Source organism: Mchenga conophoros, linkage group LG11 (genome assembly GCF_057382185.1).
Source record: "Mchenga conophoros isolate Kocher_MC1m ecotype Shallow Benthic linkage group LG11, M_conophoros_male_GT1.1, whole genome shotgun sequence".
Lineage (NCBI taxonomy): Eukaryota > Metazoa > Chordata > Actinopteri > Cichliformes > Cichlidae > Mchenga > Mchenga conophoros.
The window spans coordinates 30,610,098-30,629,247 of record NC_140536.1 but is presented as its reverse complement, the minus strand read 5'-3'; the positions used below and the strand labels follow the sequence as shown (position 1 = coordinate 30,629,247).

Sequence of the window (19,150 nt, the reverse complement as noted above, 5' to 3'; positions counted from 1 at the left end):
AGAAGGTCCTGAGTTCAGTTCCACCATCAGTCTTTCTGTGTGGAGTTTGCATGTTCTCTGCATGATGGCATGGATTCGCTCCGGGTACTCCAGCTTTCTCCAGTAGTCCAAAGACATGCAGTTAGTGGGGATAGGATAATTGGAAACTCTAAATTGCCCATAGGTGTGAATATGAGTGCAAATGGTTGTCTATGTGTTACCCTACAACAGACTGGCGACCTGTCCAAGGATAAGCGGCAGAGAATGAATGAATGGATGGTTTTAATCAAGTTAAGAACAACATTCAGATGTGGAAGGAGGAGAGCCGGCACTACACTGTCAAGATCTGCTATTGAGCAACAGCAAAGAACAGGAAGTTCAGCTTATTTTGTTCAGTACTGTTTGTTTGTTTCTTTTGTTCGGTTGGTTGATTTTTTTTACAACAACAATTGTCACTTAAATATAGAAATGCCAGAATACAGATACTTTAGACAACCACTGTCTTTGATGGGAAGTAATGCAGTGCCCTCTGCTGGGCAAACAAAATCAGTACAGTTTTGTTAAACTTTTTTTGTGTAAACTCAATTTAAAAAAAAAATCTATTTAAAGATTTCATTAATAGTAATATCATTGTTTTTTTGTATTTAGAATCTCCACCAGTCATGATATTTTTACTGCAGTATTCAAACAACTACAGCTTTCTTTTTGCAGATCCATCTGTTCTTCTCATTACAGTTCACTGATTTAAATCCTTCGTTTTGGACAGAGACTGCACAGTGACCATCAGAAGGAGGCTGGTCGATCCAGGAGCTGAGGAAAACAAGAATTCTGCTCAAGGCTGATGGACACTGGTACACTGTAATTGATTTATCACAGATTTTGGAAATACTTGAAATTTCTATTGATTCAAAGTGTCTCTTACCTATTAGTCAGATTCCTTCCATCCAGCCATTTCCATTTCCCATCTTTAACTCTCAGACCAATCCAGTATCCTTTGTTTTCATATTCCCAACTCTTTTCACTGACAGTTTTCTGAGGACAAAGAGAAAGTTGTCAGAGTTATTTAAACAATTTGCTCTAAGAAAGCTTTCAAGCTAAAGAAATTACATTTTTATTTTCATGAAGTCTGTCATAAAGTGTCCCACAGTTTTCTCAGTACCTTTTCTTCTTCATTAATAACAACAGGTAAATCTGAACTCTTTTCTCTGCAGTTTTCTTGAGCTTCTTCCCAGGTTTTCCATTCATCACGTTCAGGATTATTAACTGCATAGCAGCTGGACTCAACATGATCCCATCCATTCTGACAAGGCTTACATGCTCTGTCTGCAAGGATAGAGCTCAGTTAATAAACATCACTGCATATTTCTGTTAAATTTGGTATTTTTGTACATGATATATTTGGAACATACTGTTATTTTCTTTGGGACAGTAGGCATCAATGCTCCACTGAGATCGACTAATATTGAGATTGTTCCATGATATGTCACGTATTTGTTCTGTTAGATTTTCCTTCTCTGTCTCCAGCCCCTTATTCTGAGCCTCCAACTGCTCATTTTTCTCTCTAAGGCTGTGGTTTTCTGCAGTCAGGTTCATCACCTGTTTTTCTAACAGAATAGAGTCTCATGTTAGGTCGCATCATACATGTTTTTTTCTTATGGATTGTCTTAAAAAACGCTGCATTCACTGTTATTATAGAATATTGCTTATTATTGTATCTCAAATCACATATACACAGATTTTGTGTGAAATCATTTCAGTGTTGCATCTTTTTTTTGTGGAAGGTTGACTCTAAAGATAAAAACTAATCACAAAAATATTACATGTAGTCAAAATTGTATTCATTAAAATGTATCTTTTGCTTTTTTCTCTTCAGTAATTAGTTTTTTTCCAGAAATGACATTTTTTTCCTTTTACAAATACTAACAGAAATTAGTTTAAGTATGACTGTTAAGTTGTTTTAAAAAAGGCTTTAAAATCTGTCTGAGCTCTAAAGTGAGTGTATGTATTGACTGATCTTTTTCATACTTACGGTATACTGTGACTGCTATGATGCCCAACACCAAAATGACACAAAATGTGCCCAAACAACAGGCCAACTGCTGATAGTGATGACGTCTACTGTCTGATCTCTCGTCAATCGAGACGTCTACAGGACAGAAATATATTGCTTTACTTACTTTACATTCATTGCTTAATGAATGTCATTATTGTTTATTGGTTATTAAAAGTTGCATACATTTCCAGAGAAAAAAATCTGAGAAAATAAATATTATATTTAATCTTGCACTGCTCAAGTCTCATATCGGCTCTAAAATGCACATGTACACACTGTTTTTTAAAGTAAATAATTTTCTGCCAATAAATAATCCAGTTTTAAACAGATATTTCTATAAATGGGAAATGGTAAAATTCAATGTGTGGTTAAAAAATAAGAGAACAATTCTTGAAAAATTAATACAGACAACTCCTTTACAGTGGTCGGTCCCTCGTTTGTCGCGGGATTTACGTTCTAAAAATAACCCGCGATAAGTGAAATCATGGTAGGTCAAACCAAGTAGTCAACTTTATTTTTTACAATTACTATAGGTGTTTTACAGCTGTAAAACGCCTCACTACACACTACATACTCAGACAGGCATGAACATTTTTACACTTTTCTCTCTTGTTTAACCTCCTAAGACCTGAACTCTTCCACAGCATGCATTTTTAATTTCTCTTTGATATTTGGCCATATTGGGGTATGAATGTAAAAACAAAGAATTACCAGATTTTTTTTTTTTTTTACCTCATTTTACCTCCACATATAAGGATATTCATTTAAAATTTTGATAGAACAGTAGCAGTATAATGTCCTCATAAGTGGATATCAGGCCCTTGTAGAGCAAAATTGAGTATTTTGGTATAAATAACCCAAAATGTGATGTCCACATATGTGGACGCCAGGTCGTAGGAGGTTAAACATTCTCAAATTTCAAACTGGTAGAAAAATAAGTCCAGTAGCCTATTATAGAGTGAAACCAAAGGCAGCTGCCTTTGACGGTGCAAACCATTTTGTTAACATTGTTGTGTTTGTTGGAGAGAAAACTTACAAACATATAGTACAGCACTTCAGAGTCACATTGCTAGCGATCGAAGATTTATGTAAATTTGCCAAGCTGAACGCATTCTGTACTGTATGAGGCCTGCTCTCCCCTGTCTTTTACAATGAAAGCCTTTATAGAGTGTACTCTCCTACCAACCCTTATGAACATGAAGGATAATAGCATGAAAACACACTGTAAATGAATTTAGAAGCTGATTAGTACTCATCACCACATCTTGTAGTAAAAGTTTTAAAAAATCTTTGCAGTGTTAGACATGATTACAGGTGGATTTGTGATTTCTTTTTATTACTCACTGTTTGTGTCAGGAGTTTGTTCCGTTGCTTTATGTTTCACTTTCACATCATCATAAATGGTTTCCTCCTCTTTTTTAACTGAAAGGTTTAAAGATTTATTAGTATTCACAAATATAGGACTTTATAGTGACTATTTAGTAGTTCGTTTAACTTTCTTTTATTCATTAATACAACAAAAAAGATAAATGCAGCAGATGTCCATATAGATATGTGTATAAATATACATTACCAGCCATTTAATGATCTTTCTTTATTTTCATGATTATTTACATTGTAGATTCTAACTGAAGGAATGCACCTATGAATGAACACAGATGGAATTATCTAGTAAACAAAAAAGTGTGAAATAACTCAAAACATGTTTAATATCCTTGATTCTTTAAAATATCCACCCTTTGCTTTGATCACTGCTTTGCACAGTCGTGCCATTCTCTCAATGAGCTTCATGAGGTCGTCACCTGAAGTGGATTTCCAACAGTCTTGAAGGAGTTCCCAGAGATGCTGAGCAATTATTGGCCCTCTTGCTTCACTCTGCGGTCCATCTCATCCAGAACCATCTCGGCTGGGTTTAGGTCAGATGACTCTGGAGGCCAGGCCAACTGGTGCAGCACTCCATCACTCTCCTTCTTGGTGAAATATTCCTTACACAGCCTGGAGGTGTGTTTGGGGTCATTGTTCTGTTGAAAAATAAATGATGCTCCAACTAAACGCGAACCAGATGTGATGTCATGTAGCTACAGGATGCTGTGATAGCCATGCTGGTCCAGTGTGCCTTCAGTTTTGATTAAATCTCCAACAGTGTCACCAACAAAGCACAACCTCAATTTGGACTCACCAGACCAAAGCACAGGTTTCCACTGGTCTAATGTCCATTCCTTGTGTTTCTATTTGACTATAAAGGCCTGATTTGCGCAGTTTCCTTCAACAGTTAATGTACAGATGTGTCTGCTACTGGAACTCTGGGTGGCATTTATCTCGGCTCTAATCTGAGGTGCTGTTAACTTGCTGGCTATAAACCAGCCTTAATAGTCAAGAGAGGTGATTCTTGGTCTTCGTGTGAGCCAGTTTCAACCGATGGTTGATGGTTTTTGCAACTGCAATTGGGGACACACTCAAAGTTCGAGCAGTTTTCAGGACTGATTGACCTTCAATTCTTAAAATACAAATAAACCCTGATAAAGCACACCAGTGAAGGGGAAACTATCTCAGGGGATCATGAAGCTCATTGAGAGAAGGCCAAGGGTTTGCAGCACAGTCAACAAAGCAAAGAGCAGCTACTTTGAGAATCTAAATATATAATATGTTTAGAGTCATTTATCAATTTTTTCTTTGCTTCATAATTCCATATATCTTACTTTACATACTTGATTTCTTCAGCATGAATAACAATGTAGAAAGTAGTAAAAATAATGAAAAACCATTAAATGAAAAGGTGCGTTCAAACCTTTGACTGATAGTAATTAATAGATCATTCTTCAATTCTGGCTCCAACATTTATTTCTGTTTAATTTCTTTTTTTTTCAACCAACCTTGGACAAGTTCCCAACTAGTCCACAGCCCGTCCAGCATAGCTCACATCAGTTATTGTATCTTGAAGTGGTAGGTGGTGAAATATTGAACCTTTATTTTGCAGTCAAATTCCTTCTAATGCTTTTTTATTATTTGGATGTAATAGTTCTTTGCTCAGTGTAGCTGTAGTAAAAGTATCTGTAGTAAAACATCATGCAAATGCAACTAGTCTGCATGGGATAAGTAGTTAAAGAAATGGATGGATAGATGAAATAATACTGTAAATTCCAGTGGATTAGAACTGGTTCACAGAGGACACACTCATTCTTAATGGTTCATCGTCTTTCAACAAAGTGTGACTTTTACACTTTTTATTTATTTATTTAATTAAATACATTTTTCTTTACATTTTCTCCCATCCATTTAGGAAGTGGGGAGGGGTTGTGGTTGTGGACACGGTCCAAGCAGATACCCCGACCTCCCCCTCATCAGCCACCACCACAACCAGGATGCATCAAAGTCAGATGTCCAAGCTATCAGTTTAGGTCGTTTGGGCATCTGAATGAATCCCCTCAATATTCTGGTGGGATAGTTAGCTTAACATCTAACTTGGACCTGATTTCTACAAGTTTTTTTTCTAACCTCTATTACTGCAGAAAACACCAGTAAAAAAACATCCGTATTGTGTAAATTTGCAGTGTTGGCTTTATCTTTTCTTCTTGCAGTATATTTGAAAAACTTAACTTACCTTGTGATCGGGATAGTTTCTTGGTGTTGAATGTGACTGAGGCATAGTTAACTTCTTCGTCTGCCATCCTTACAGTCTTGTTGAGATTTAAGCGATTATAGACAGAGAGATACTACCGCGTTACAGCCACAGAGCAAGTTGTTTCTTAACTCTGTCACACCCATCTCATTTAGCAACTTCTGCTTTTGGCTGACAAAGTAAGCTGTCCATGTCTTTCACTTTATTACACTTTATTAGGTACACCTTGCTAGTACCAGGTTCTTCATGGCGTAGATTCAACAAGGAGCTGGAAACATGACTCACAGATATTGGTTCATACCAGCATGATAGCATCGGCAGCACAATTGCTGCAGATTTGATGGTATTTAATGAATGCATAAGATCGGTTTGATATCAGGTGCTTTGGTTCCTTTGTGAGTGGAAAGTTCCAAAATATTCTGAAAATGAGAAAATGGGCCGTATTTAAAGATTGGAAAACAAGCAACTAGAAAAAACATGTAAACTGAAAAAAATGAGAAAAATGTCCTTTGGAGGTATTTTTCACAGAGTAATGTTTCAGTTGATTATATTCAGCTTCTGATTTTGTCCACATGACATGAGGCACCATTGGCCTATCTAGATCTTTATAAATATAAAGCTCTAGGTGTGTACATGAGAAAGTCTGTGAATCAATAACAACTGATAGCTTTTTACATCTAAAAAATACCAAACATATTATAGTTGATACTAACAAAATAAACAAAAAGATATATACAAAACTAAAATGGATATAAATATATAAAACTAACCAAAACAAATAATTCACTCTGAAAATTAACTGAAAAACACTGAACACAAACTGGAAAAACAACATATGTAAAACAGACAACATGAGACTCATTTCATAAGCTGGACTTCCCGTTCCTCACTGCAGCTCTGTGACTGACGTTGACAGGGTGCTTTGTTAATGACATCCAAATGTAGTGGCCAACTCTTCCTCTACCTCATCTTGATCAAACATGTTACAACAGCTATGAATTTATGAATAGAAGAGCCTCATTTTTAACTTTTAATCTTCATTGTCAGTAGATTCAAATTGCGTATGTCTATGTGAAATCATCGATTTAGATTTTAGATTCATACATCCAACCGTTTTTCTTCTTAAAGGTACAATGTGGAAAATATCCCTGCTAGCTGTTAGTAGGTTGCAGATCATAGTCAGCTGAATTCAGTTTTCCTGCACTTCTCAGTTGAAGTGCATAATCCTAGCTACGGTGGCTGCTGTAGGACAAATAAACTTGACTGCTGTAAAAATAGTGTAGGTTGTTACTCCTCCGTTTACCTCAGTTATGAATGTGCTGAGTCTATTTACTCTGGAGGAGGCTGTGAAACTTGGTTATATGAGTCTGCTGAGTGTATCTTTCCTCTGTAAAAACAATCAGACTTTCTAAACCTTTACTTCACAATTACTCAAGTATGAACTCTTCTACTTACCAACTCTCTTTCACATACAAAAAGCAGCTTGGTGAGTTAAATTTGCCATAAAAGTAAATTAAATTATACACTTTAAATAGAAAAGCTGTAAAATAGAAATCTTCATGGTTTAAGGTTTCCTTACATGAGACTGGAATAAACATGACACAAAGATGAAATTTCAAATACATGTATGACTGTTATATGTACTGTATTTCTTTGTAAGTCTCATCATACTTTTTCATGTTGTGGTTCAAAAAACATTAATCATTATGAAAAATGTGATGCTTACAAAATAAAGGAACATTTGCGTATTTTTAAATTGTGAAACAGCATTTTTAACTAATTTTAAACATGATAGAGAAGTTTGTTGATCGCTGTGTTAGAAGAAACAATGCTGAGTTGGTGTGACAGGACAGATTATTAGCAGTTTTAACCCACAAAGTTAATCTGCAGCTTGTTCTTCGGCTGCTAGTTCACCTTTCCTCAGCTGTTGTTTTTTTGGTATTGACATTTTTTTTCTTGCCATGACTGAAGACCCTTAAAACAAACACACAATTTTCCTTTTTAATGTAACGATTTGTCAATATCTTTTTCAGTCTCTTTGCACGTATGTGGGTGCTCAAGCTTGTTTCAGCATGCACTGCATGAAAGACAGTAAAGGAAGTCGAACAGATGGTTAATACGGAGGAACAAACATTGATCAGACACACAATAGAAACTATTATAAACATAGGAGGATGTGTAAACTACTTTTTTTTTTTATCCAGGATTATTTTAGCAAACCTAAACCTAATTACTATTCCAGCTTAAACTACAATGTACTATACTATGCACCAATCCTCTGCATGTTCTTCCTTATTTACTGTTGCCTGGCAGCTCCATAATTAAAATTATCTGTCCAATAGAGCCACTATCCCTCCACTGCACATGTTGTTTTATCGTCACACTGGTCAACATGGTTGTGGTTCCGATACACTACAGCAGTGATGAAGGAAGAACAAGAAGAATCGTTCTTCCTAAAAATACTGAAAGCACTTCCTACGCCAACAGGCACTGCTGACCTACTGCCTCTGAGGGCATTTAAACACAGTGTACTGTACTTGTGTTTGGTATCGCCGCTGCAAAGCAGCTGATCATAAAACTCTACAGCTGTTCTCTACAACAAATCGTAAATCTTCATTCTAGTAAAAAGAAAGAAAGAAAGAAAGTGATGTATTTTCATAAAATGTTTATTCAAAAACATAAACAACACCACCTGTTGGTTATCAGTTGTTAATGTTATCCGGCCATATCACTCAAACTTCAATGAAAGAGCATTAAATTTAGGTCAGAATAATGAGTAATATCATAAACTAAATATGTGATATTAGCAGTTTTAATTTACGTTTACATAAATAAACAAATGTATACAAATATGTAACTGTACATGCTTGTGAATTATTTCAAACTGAATTTCTGCTTTTACTGTGGCCCATCTGCAGTACTTTGGCAGCCCACCAGGGGGCCCCAGCCTACACTTTGGGAATCACTCATCTACATCTTAACTGGTTTGGACCCTCTTATGCTTTCAAAAGTGCTTTAATTCCTCTTAGCATTAATGAACTCATATGTTAACATCGCACAGTTGCTGCTGGTTTGTCAGCTGTAAAAACAAACATCGCAATGGAAGAAAAGAATTCATGAAGCTTTGATGCAAGGAATTAGATTAAATTAGACACTTGAGGTGACTGCTTTTTTTAAAAAAAAAAGTAAAACACGTTTATAATAACATACACATGCACCTCAATAAGCAATATGTTTAATGTTTCAAAAGAATTTCCATTTTAGATCATGTTTTGGATGAAAAAAAAGCTTTTGATAAATTATTCCCATCGCCTCTCACTTTTATGTGCTTAGTCTACACATACAGGTATGTGTATAATAGTGAGAGCTATGATATAGTGTTTAGTGATTATAGTGATATAGATGTCAGGGCATTTACTGAATCAACACTTGTGTCTGTTATTACTGTAGGTGACCTTGGTTCTTTGGTTCGGGCTTGTTACCTGCTCAAATGTATACGAGTCACATGTTAAACCATTTATTTATATCCTCCATTCTTTCAATAGATCCGATGTACTTCAGTAAAATTTCAAATCATTTTTCAAAGTGAATTTTAGGAATTAAGCGCATCTTAACAAGGTTACAGACGACAACTCAAAACAAGGACCTACAAGATTGTCTTGGGATTAATGAGTAAGCAAACTACCATGCATCTAAACTAAAAACTTTGTTTAACAACTTATTTTCAGACCTTGTAAGAAAAATTATGGATGTACTCATTTATGCAGAGCAAACATTTCCAATAACCATTCTGAGCTTCTTAGATATTGCCCTGTGCTACACTATTACCGTGTTATAGTTTAACTAAAATTAGTATTGAGCCTGATAGAAACTAAACTCAAGTTAATAACTTTTCTCTGAAAGTACCTGAATCTGTATGTTACTTTCAGCTGCTCCCTTCTCACAAGGGTTGTGTGTTTGATTTGCTAGTATTATTTTTGCATCTCCTGCAGGAAACCAGTGAACCTCCAATTGAATGTGTTAGCAATTAAAATATAGAGCCACTGAAAAGTAATTGAATCTAATTTGGAAAATGTAAAACTGAAAGAAAACAAAAATTATTAAAACCCCCACCAAATACAATATAATAACAATGTTGAGAAACTGGACTTGATTTGACAAAGAATATGTATAAAATACAAAACATAAAACTTATATGAGCTGAACTTCCTGTTCTTCTCTGCTGCTCTGTGGCTGATGCTGACAGTCCAAATATAGAGGCCAGCTCTCTTTCTTCCTCATCATGTTACAGCAGTTTGGAAAGTGTTGTTTTAGCTACAACTTTTGTTTAAAACTTTTGTTAAAAAGAGAAAGTCAGTAACAATATGGCAATTATTTGATTTCAAAAACAGGTTGTTAATTTACTTCCTTTTTTCTTTCTAAGTAAAATTAAAATACTTTTAACGGCATGTTTTTTTAAATATACAAAAATCATAAAGCAGTCTTCATATTTCAATATATTTATATATTTACTTATATTTTTACTGATATGAACATCATTATTAATATTATATTTTCAGAACATCCAGGAGTCATGTGACGTTGTACTGCAGTATTCAAAGAGTTAAGGCTTTTTTCTTGCAGATCCATCGGTTCCGCTCACTACAGCTCACTGACTTAAATCCTTGACTTCTGACAGAGATTGCACACTGACCATCAAGAGGAGACCCTGGGATCCAGGCACTAAGAAAAATCACAGGTTTGATGAAGGGGAATCAATATTGACATAAAATAAGACATAATTAATTTATCCCGAATTTTCAAAAATATTTAAAATGATTTTTGATTCAAGGTGTCTCTTACCTGTTAGTCAGATTCCTTCCATCCACCCACTTCCAGTTCCCATCTTTGACTCTCAGACCAATCCAGTATGCACGGTTTCCTAAATTCCACCAGGTGTTGCCACTGATATAACTCTGAGAATAGAAAGAAAGTTTTCAGAGATATTAAATAGATCACATATCATATCAATAAATATAATAAATATTTTTCCTAAAACGTTGTGGCACAAATTATTTTTAGATTAGATTTAGAGTCCCGCTGGTTTCTCATTACCTTTTCTGTTTCATTATTCAAAACAGCCAAATCTGAAATCTTTCCTATACAGTCATCTTGAGCACCTTTCCAGGTTTTCTGCTCAGAAGCTTGAGCATCATTAATTGCATAGCAGCCTGACTGGAAGGAATCCCAGCCATCCTGACAAACAACACACATTCGGTCTGCAAGGATAGAGATCAATTAATAAACATCACTGCATATTTATATTACATTTGGTATTTTTGTACTAATATATTTGGAACATACTGTTATTGGTCTTGGGACAGTAGGCATCAATGCTCCATTGAGCTCGACTAACATTGAGCTCATTCCACGATGTTGTCATGTTTTGTATTTGGTCTGTTAGATTTTTCTTTTCTGTCTCCAGCTCCTCATTTTTCCTGCTAAGGTTCTGGTTTTCTGCAGTCAGGTTTGTCACATTTTTCTCTAAGACAGTGATGACTTGAGTCAGGTTGTTCATCTGGAGTGTGAGCTTGGTTTGGTTCCTCTTCAAGTCTTCATTGTCTGAACTGAGTTTGTCGTTGAGTTTTGTCAGGTTACGATTGACAGCGTTTAAAGTTGTTTGGTTTTCTTTCAGTTGGTTCAGCTCAGTTTCATCAATCTCATGAATTGATGTGACATCTGCGAAATTAAAATTAGCTTTTAAGACATGGTAATGATGAAGTTTTCATTTTCACATTTTGTTTTTATAATTTTACCACTGCTTATTAAGTATTTTCTCTTCTGTTCTAATTAAACTTCTTTTACTAGCTACCCTTTTTTTCTTAGATTTTATGACAAAATCTTTTAATATGAATAAAACCCACAATTCTATAATTGGTCTAATATTTCCTTAATGGGTAAAGGAGATGAAAATTCCCACAATGCAATAGAGGTTCTAATTTTATGAAAATGTTATTAAAAGTATAAAAGTGCATTTTTGTTGGGGATTCTTTTGGTAATGTAGCTGCAGACTGGTTGTGTCAGCAGTCACAGCATAAGGACTGTCCTAATGACTACTGTTATGTTTCCTTGTGTATCACATTAAAACCACTGTATTCAATGTTATTATAGAATATTTACAGTGTAAAATTGCATCAACTGCTTTGTTTGGGATCATTTCTTGGTTTGCATATTTTTTGTGGGAATTTGCATCTAAAAAGAAAAAGTTAAAACTGAAAAATCACAAGTATTTTTTAAATGGTCAAAAATATATTAATCAAGAAATTAGTCTTATTTGTTTCCTGAACAAAATGTTGATAAACATTGTTTAACAACATTTTCTTGTGACTAATATAATTCATCTAAAGTGCTGTTATTTATGTCTAAGACTGAGTTAATGCATGGATGTTTTCATACTTACGATAGACACCGACTGCTATGATACCCAACACCAAAATTATACAAAGCGTGCCCAAACAACAAGCCAACTGCTGATAGTGGCGACATCTGCTGTTTGATTTCTTGTCAGACAAGAATTCTGCAGGGGCTAAACAGATAGAAATGCAGTTAAGTCCATAAATATTTTGACAGAGACAACTTTTTTTTCTCATTTTAGTTCTGTACATTATCACAGTGAATTTTAAATGAAACAACCCAGATGCAGTTGATGTCAGCGTCTCTACCACCTCAGACGCTTGAGAGACTTCCAACTGCCCTCCAAGGTGCTCAGGAACTTTTACTGGTGCACCATAGAGAGCATCCTGACGGGAAACATCTTAACCTGGTTCGGAAACAGCACCATGCAGGACAGACGAGCTCTACAGAGGGTTGTGCGATCAGCTGAGCGCACCATCCGCTCAGAGCTCCCTGACCTGCACTCAATCTACAGCAGGCGGTGCTGGACCAAGGCCAGGAAGATCGTGAAGGACCTCAGCCATCCCAACAACAGACTGTTCTCTCTGTTGAGGTCAGGAAAGCGATTCCGCTCCCTGAAGACCAACACAGAGAGACTGAGGAGGAGCTTCTTCCCGCAGGCGATACGGTCTCTCAATCACACCACCACACAGTACTGACCCACACATACAGTTCTTACACACACACTGGACATTCTGGACATTGTTTTCACTTCATCACTTAAATCACTTTAAGCATATTTGCACTGCACAAGACATAATGTGGATTGCACAACACTGGACATTATATTCTTCATTTCCAGTTAATACTTGTACAGCTGCTGTTATGTGTATATATTTATTTATATTTCTTCATACATTCTTATATAGTTCTATATTGTGTATTTTGTTGTACAGTTATTTTATTTTCAACTTTAATTTATATATTTTATCTTATTCTTCCCAGTTAAATTTACCCTTCATTCTAATTTGTGTTGTACAGTTATTTCCTTTTTAACCTTAATTTATATTTTATTCCTTCCTAGTTAAATTTACCCTTTTTAATTTTTCATATTTATTTCCTATCTCATTCATAGCCTTTTCCTTTTTTGCTTTCTTTAGGTCACGAGCAGTTGTCCAAGCATTTCACTACATATCGTACTGTGTATGACTGTGTACGTGACAAATAAAATTTGAATTTGAATGTGCAGACTTCCAGCTTTAATCAGTGGGTTGAACAAAAAGATTGCATAACAATTTGAGTAACTAAAGCATGTGGAGGCAAATTTCTTTTCTCATGTATTAATCACTTATTTTAACATATCACATTAGTTATAGTAATATCAGTTTCTCACTTTACCATAGTAAGAGCACTCCTGTCACCAGTTTGCATGCATGTGGAATGTTAACACAGTGAGGCCATTGTAATGGGAGATGTTAAACAGATAGTGGGACTCCTCCTTATCAGGGATGTATATCCTTAGGTGACAGCCAAGCAGAAAACAAGGTCATAATTCTCTCTGTGAGGGAGAAGGTATAGCCCCCCTGTGAGAGGGGCCAACATGGAAGAGTTTGTGGAATGTTCTTTGTCTGTGTCTCTGTATATAAGATGTAAGGGCGGTGGCCACAATTCAGAGATGGTCCTAGTGTTTCACTGGGATGCTCTCTCCACATTGCAATGGCACTGGGTGTGTTGCAGGTTATTGTTACATTTTCCATAACAAGCATTTTTGACCCAAGTTTAAAAGTAATTGGACAAATTAAATAACTGACACCACAACATCACATCACAGCTAACATCGCCACGTGCTGTTTCCTCATTTTAAATGGCCTTTCAGGCCTTTACTGCAGCAGATTTCAGTTGCTGTTTGTTTGTGGGCCTTTCTGTCTGAAGTTTAGTTTTCAATAAGTTAAATGCATGGGTTAAGGTTCAGATGTTTTACTTTTTTCTCAGGATGTAACAAACTGTATATTTTGTTGCTGCTTAAAGTATTTTCTCTTCTGTTCTAATTAAACTTTTTTTTGCATACTGCAGCATCTCAAGCCCTCCAAGGTATGGAGGCCTATATCCCCCCACCACTCCCCCTGCCAGTGGCTGATGCCCTCAGACATTGGTGTATTGGTGGTTCTCGGTGTTCGGGGCTGGGCGCTCAGGTATGCACCAGCTCACTCCCGGTGGCTGCTTGTCGGGGCCTGGCGCCTGTGGCTCGGTCGGGCCAGGTGCTCACGGATACAAACTACACCCTTTTTGGCTGCTACCTCATCTTGCTCTCTTTTTTGCTTGTTTTCTCTTTTTTTTTCTCAACAGGTGATCCAGGTGATTTATTTATTTATATCTATATATATATATATATATATATATATATATCTCTCTATCTATATATATATATATATATCTCTATCTATATATATATATATATCTCTCTATCTATATATATATATATATATATATATATATATATAGATATATATATATATATATTTTTTTTTTTTTTTTTTTGCCCCCCCCATGCCCAACTTTTTTTTGTGCCATTTTCACCGTTCCTCTTCCCCGCTGTTTTTCTTTCCCTCCCTCCCTCTCTTTCTTTCTCCCTTTCCTTTCCCCCAGTCATGTCTGTCCCATATGTAACAACTGAAAATAAAATAAATAAACAATAAAAACAAAGGTCAATCAAATGGACCAATATGGCAAGGCCGGGATGGTCCACTTGGTAGAGTGAATCCATTGGGCATCTTTCTTGGCCTTTAGACAACAATTCTGATGGCAAAAGAACCAGGCGGGGAAAAAAGAAGAAATGCTTTCATGTTTTTCATTTGACTACTCACCATTTGTGACAGGAGTTTGTTCTGTTGCCTTATTTTGCACCTTTACTTCATCATACACTGTTTCTTCCTTTTTAACTGAAAGGTTTAAAAATGAATTAGTAATCACAAGTTATCAAATAACAGGACATTCTAATGCTCATTTCATTATTTGGACTTAATATTACAGTATCTTTAATCCATGTTTTCCCCCCTGTCTTAAAACTATTGCCTAAGAGGAAGAAAGGATCAACTGCCTTAAAAACCTTTAAATATGCTTCATTACATTCTTCTGAAATCTTTTTTTAATTTTTTGTTCATATTGTATTCTTCGGTGCAGGTTGCTTAAATGGGAAGTGAAAATAATAGTGTGTGTCTTCACATCCATTATACTGAAAAGACTACACAAGTACTCTGAGTTTATGAATCTCTTTTTCTTTACGCTGTACATTTGAAAGGCTTAACTTACCTTCTGATTTTTGTTGTTGGTTAGGTTTAAATACAACTGATGCGTAGTTAACCTCGTCCTCTGCCATCCTTACAGTCTTTCTGTTTGGTTTTTTGTGACTCGTAGACAGAGAAGAGTATTGTATTTGAACCACAGGGCATAAATGAGAGAAGCTGTTTCTAACACCAACTTCTGCCTTTGGCTTTGAATGTAATTTGCATACATGTCTGGCTGGAAGAACCTCAAACACTTTACAGTGTGATGAAAAGATAATACTATTACTGTGAGCGGTGAATATGTTGTGAACAGATGGCTAGTGTGTACATTAGACTTTAAATGTTAATTTACTATAAACTGTGAAGCAAAATAATTCAATTTATTGTCCCTCAGTGCTGTTTTTTAGGAGTTTTTTTTCCAACTTGGCCCATAGACTATAGGTTTCTATCTGTAGTTTGGCCCAAGGGTTAGGGTCCTTGGCATCAGCCTAATTATGGTTTCTTGTAGATGGTGTAGAGGTGGGACCAAGTCATTGTTTTGCAAGTCTCAAGTAAGTCTCAAGTCTATATCATCAAGTCACGAGTCAAGTCTCAAGTAAAGTCAGGCAAGTCAGAGTCTTAAGTCAAGACAGACTACTTTCAAGTCAAGTCCCAAGTCCTAAACTTTGAATTTCAAGTCCTTTCAAGTCTTTTTTTAAACAATGTTGCAGTTATATGTTAAATGTAAATAATAGACCATGTGTTCTTTTTTAAATCTGTATTTATCTCAACACCTGATGAAACAAGTGAACTTACAAAATATGCACAAACTAATTCTGAAGTTCCACCTTTATAATGTACAGCTCAATTAAACGTTGCTGCAAGAATAGTCTTCCTCTAAATTACAAATTCACAGAATAAACATTCAGTGAAAAATGCAAAAGCAGAACTTCCTGTTGAAAAAAAAAGTGCTGCAATTTCCTTATTTACAAAACAATGAACCATCGCAGTAAATTTAGTGCAGTGTGCTTAGCTTAGCCTCTCTCTCTCATCTAGTCTGTCACAGGTGTGAACATGTGTGTTTGTATGTGTCCATGTGTGAGTGACAGAGGAAAAAAACCAAAAACATTATATATGTATATATATATATAAATATATATGTAAATGAACGATGAACAAGAATGTGCACTTTAAGTTATTTCAGTTAACTATTCTGCACTGCATTTGCAAAAGACCAAATTGGCCAAAAGTCTGTCAGTCATTTGTGCACGATGAGGCCATAGAATGATGCCACCATAGCTGAAAACTCGCTCCACAGGAGCACTACATGCAGGTACTGCCAAAACTCTGGTGGCCACATGAAACAGAGAAGGAAGAGTCTGCATGTTCATTGCCCAGAACAAGGGGACGTTCTGTCCATCAACAATATCCAGGTAGTGACTTAGCTGTAGAGCTGGACTCTTCCCCACATCTTTCTTCTGCCTCTTACAGTAAGCAGCAAAGAGTCCTCCATCTTCACAGTCCTCTTGATGTTTCTCACCAGGAGTCACAGGTTGCTCTGACTTTGCAGGATCTGCAGCATCTTGCAGAATCAGATCTGGCAAAACAAATTAACAACAGCAAAAGAGCCTTTCTTACAATTTTAGACAAAAAAAATACAGAAAAAAATATACACTGTATTCAATCTTTACCTTTAGCTTTTTGTGTCACCTCTGTCTTTATGTCACAACTGCCCAACACATGGTGTTCCACCCACAACAGAGAAAATGCTGGATCCAAAGCAGCTACTTTAAGGTACACTGGATCTGAAAAGGGGGCAGTGATCCCATCTTCTGTTCTAGCCATTCGCACACTGATAAAGAGTCCAAGAAATCTTTTGTTCGAAGATGCTTGGAGACTCCTGACCAGACCACTCAGGAAACAGACTTGAGGCTTCAGTTTCTCAAGGTGGTGATTGAGGGACAGCACGGATGGAACAACAACACTGATCGTGACTATTTTCCCACTTTGTGTCAAATCTGTTGCGTCTCCAAAAGGCTTCAAGATGTCCACCATCTCCTTCAACAGGTTCCACTCTCGTGTTGTGAATAATAACTCCTTGTGCCCAGCCATTTCAAGAACAGCGCAGAGTTTTAGATGTTCACATTGGAGAGCTGCATTTACTTGTCTCAGTGTTAAATTCCATCTTGTGATTACAGCAGCAGGGATCCCTTTCTGTTCACCTTCAAAAACATATTTGAATGTTGTGCTTGTGTGCAGTAGAGAGCTGAGCTTAGATAACTTTGAAAGTGAAGGAGATGCCACTTTGGTCTCTGACAAACCATCTCTCACCACCAGCTGAAGTGTGTGCGCGCAAAACACTGCAGGCACTGTGTCTTTGCCATAGCAGCACCTACTGTTTCCTGATCTTCCAAAGGTTAAATCGTGCCAGAGCTCTGGATCATCAAGATGATCACCGTCATCATCATGTTCCTCAGCTTGCTCAGTGGGGAAGCACACAGTGAATGCTCTCCACATATTGGCAGCATTGTCACTAATAATTTAGTCTTGTTTATCTTTGATGTTGTATTCATCACATATAGCTTCAAATTTCTCACAGATTCTTTCACCAGTGTGTAATCCTTTGCAGTGGTCAAAGGCCAGCAGTTTGGATTTCCACTGCATCCTCTCTGTCTCTTTCTGTATCCAGTGCACAGTGATACCAAGGAAACCCCTCATCCTTCGGTCTGACTAAATGTCCACAGTGACTGAAACATGATCGGTCTCACTCAACTGAGTTTTTAACATTGAACGTCTCTCAGCAGCGAGGTTCTCTGTTTTTGATGTAATTGTTCTGCAACATACCGGACTGTATTTTCTGTCAACTACTGTCAGAAAGTGCAGAAAATTCTTGTTTTACACAATAGAAAGGGGCAGGTTGCAACCAATAATCAAGTCACTTAAGATCTCAAGATGCCAGCAGCAAACCAAACCTAAACCTAGTGCAGCCCACTTAAAAACCATAAATACCAGCAGCCCACCCAAATCTTAAATCTTCATTCTAATCAAAAGAAAGAAAGTGATGTATTTTCCTGAAAAGTTATCAGTTGTTAATGTTATCTAGCCATATCACACAAACTTCAATGAAAGAACATTAAATTTAGGTCAGAATAATGAGTAACATCATAAACCAAACACCTGATATTAGCAGTTTTAATTTACTTTTACATAAATAAATAAATGTATATAAATCTATAACTGTACATGCTTGTGAGTTATTTCAAACTGAATTTCTTTTTTTACTGTGGCCCATCTGCAGTACTTTGGAAGCCCACCAGGGGGCCCCGGCCCACACTTTTTGGAATCACTCATCTACCTTAACTGGTTTGGACCCTCGTATGCTTTCAAAAGTGCTTTAATTCCTCTTAGCATTAATTGAATTCACATGTTAACATGTTCAGTTGCTGCTGTTTTGTCAGCTGCAAAAACAAACACTGCAATGGAAGAAAAAAATTTATAAAGCTATAATTCAAGGAATTAGATTAGATTAGATTAAATTTGTCGAGATGAACAGAATAAATCCAGATGAACAGAATCAACTTTTGGAGAGATTAAATTAGACACTGGAGGTGACTGCTCTTTTTTTCTATAAAAAACATAGTAAATTCACATGCACCTCAATAAACAATATTTTTTCTATGATTTTATGTTTGAAAAGAATTTCCATTATTCCCATCCTATCTCACTTTCTTGAGCCTAGTCTACACATACAGGCATGTGTATGATACAGTGAGAGGTATGATATTGTGTTTGGTTAGATGTGAGGACATTTATTGAATCAATGCTTGTGTCTGTTATTACTGTGGGTGACCTTGGTTCTTTGGT

The 19,150-nt window shown here is 36.3% G+C and overlaps 3 protein-coding genes across 3 annotated transcripts; all 3 read right to left on the bottom strand.

Annotated features, from left to right (window-relative positions):
- Nucleotides 1-297: 297 nt before the first annotated feature.
- On the bottom strand, nt 298-5,726 carry LOC146564571 (uncharacterized). The gene is made up of 7 exons (XM_085292459.1): nt 5,634-5,726; nt 3,377-3,454; nt 2,009-2,125; nt 1,389-1,583; nt 1,139-1,302; nt 902-1,011; nt 298-789 (listed from the first exon to the last, which is right to left on the bottom strand). Exons 1-7 carry the CDS (start codon nt 5,698-5,700, stop codon nt 663-665), a joined length of 858 nt encoding a protein of 285 aa, XP_085148585.1. The 5' UTR covers nt 5,701-5,726; the 3' UTR covers nt 298-662.
- Nucleotides 5,727-10,222: 4,496 nt separating this feature from the next.
- LOC146564570 (uncharacterized) lies at nt 10,223-15,447 on the bottom strand. The gene is made up of 7 exons (XM_085292453.1): nt 15,333-15,447; nt 14,888-14,962; nt 12,091-12,216; nt 10,995-11,369; nt 10,746-10,909; nt 10,494-10,606; nt 10,223-10,373 (listed from the first exon to the last, which is right to left on the bottom strand). The coding sequence occupies exons 1-7, from the start codon at nt 15,397-15,399 to the stop codon at nt 10,247-10,249; spliced, it is 1,047 nt and encodes a 348-aa protein (XP_085148579.1). The 5' UTR covers nt 15,400-15,447; the 3' UTR covers nt 10,223-10,246.
- Nucleotides 15,448-16,494: 1,047 nt separating this feature from the next.
- Nucleotides 16,495-17,341, bottom strand: LOC146564569 (zinc finger BED domain-containing protein 4-like). Its single transcript, XM_085291785.1, has 2 exons — nt 16,978-17,341; nt 16,495-16,883 (listed from the first exon to the last, which is right to left on the bottom strand). Exons 1-2 carry the CDS (start codon nt 17,339-17,341, stop codon nt 16,495-16,497), a joined length of 753 nt encoding a protein of 250 aa, XP_085147911.1.
- Between the last annotated feature and the right edge of the window lie 1,809 nt (nt 17,342-19,150).

Coding starts and splice junctions, on each gene's coding strand:
- LOC146564571 (XM_085292459.1), bottom strand. CDS start 5,700: ATGGCAGACGAAGAAGTTAACTATGCCTCAGTCACATTCAACACCAAG. Junction 3,455..5,633: donor GAAACTATCCCGATCACAAG/GTAAGTTAAGTT, acceptor TAAACCTTTCAG/TTAAAAAAGAGGAGGAAACC. Junction 1,012..1,138: donor TTATTAATGAAGAAGAAAAG/GTACTGAGAAAA, acceptor CTTTGTCCTCAG/AAAACTGTCAGTGAAAAGAG.
- LOC146564570 (XM_085292453.1), bottom strand. CDS start 15,399: ATGGCAGAGGACGAGGTTAACTACGCATCAGTTGTATTTAAACCTAAC. Junction 10,607..10,745: donor TGAATAATGAAACAGAAAAG/GTAATGAGAAAC, acceptor TTCTATTCTCAG/AGTTATATCAGTGGCAACAC. Junction 10,374..10,493: donor GGAAGGAATCTGACTAACAG/GTAAGAGACACC, acceptor GATTTTTCTTAG/TGCCTGGATCCCAGGGTCTC.
- LOC146564569 (XM_085291785.1), bottom strand. CDS start 17,341: ATGGTGGACATCTTGAAGCCTTTTGGAGACGCAACAGATTTGACACAA. Junction 16,884..16,977: donor GGTGACACAAAAAGCTAAAG/GTAAAGATTGAA, acceptor TTGTTTTGCCAG/ATCTGATTCTGCAAGATGCT.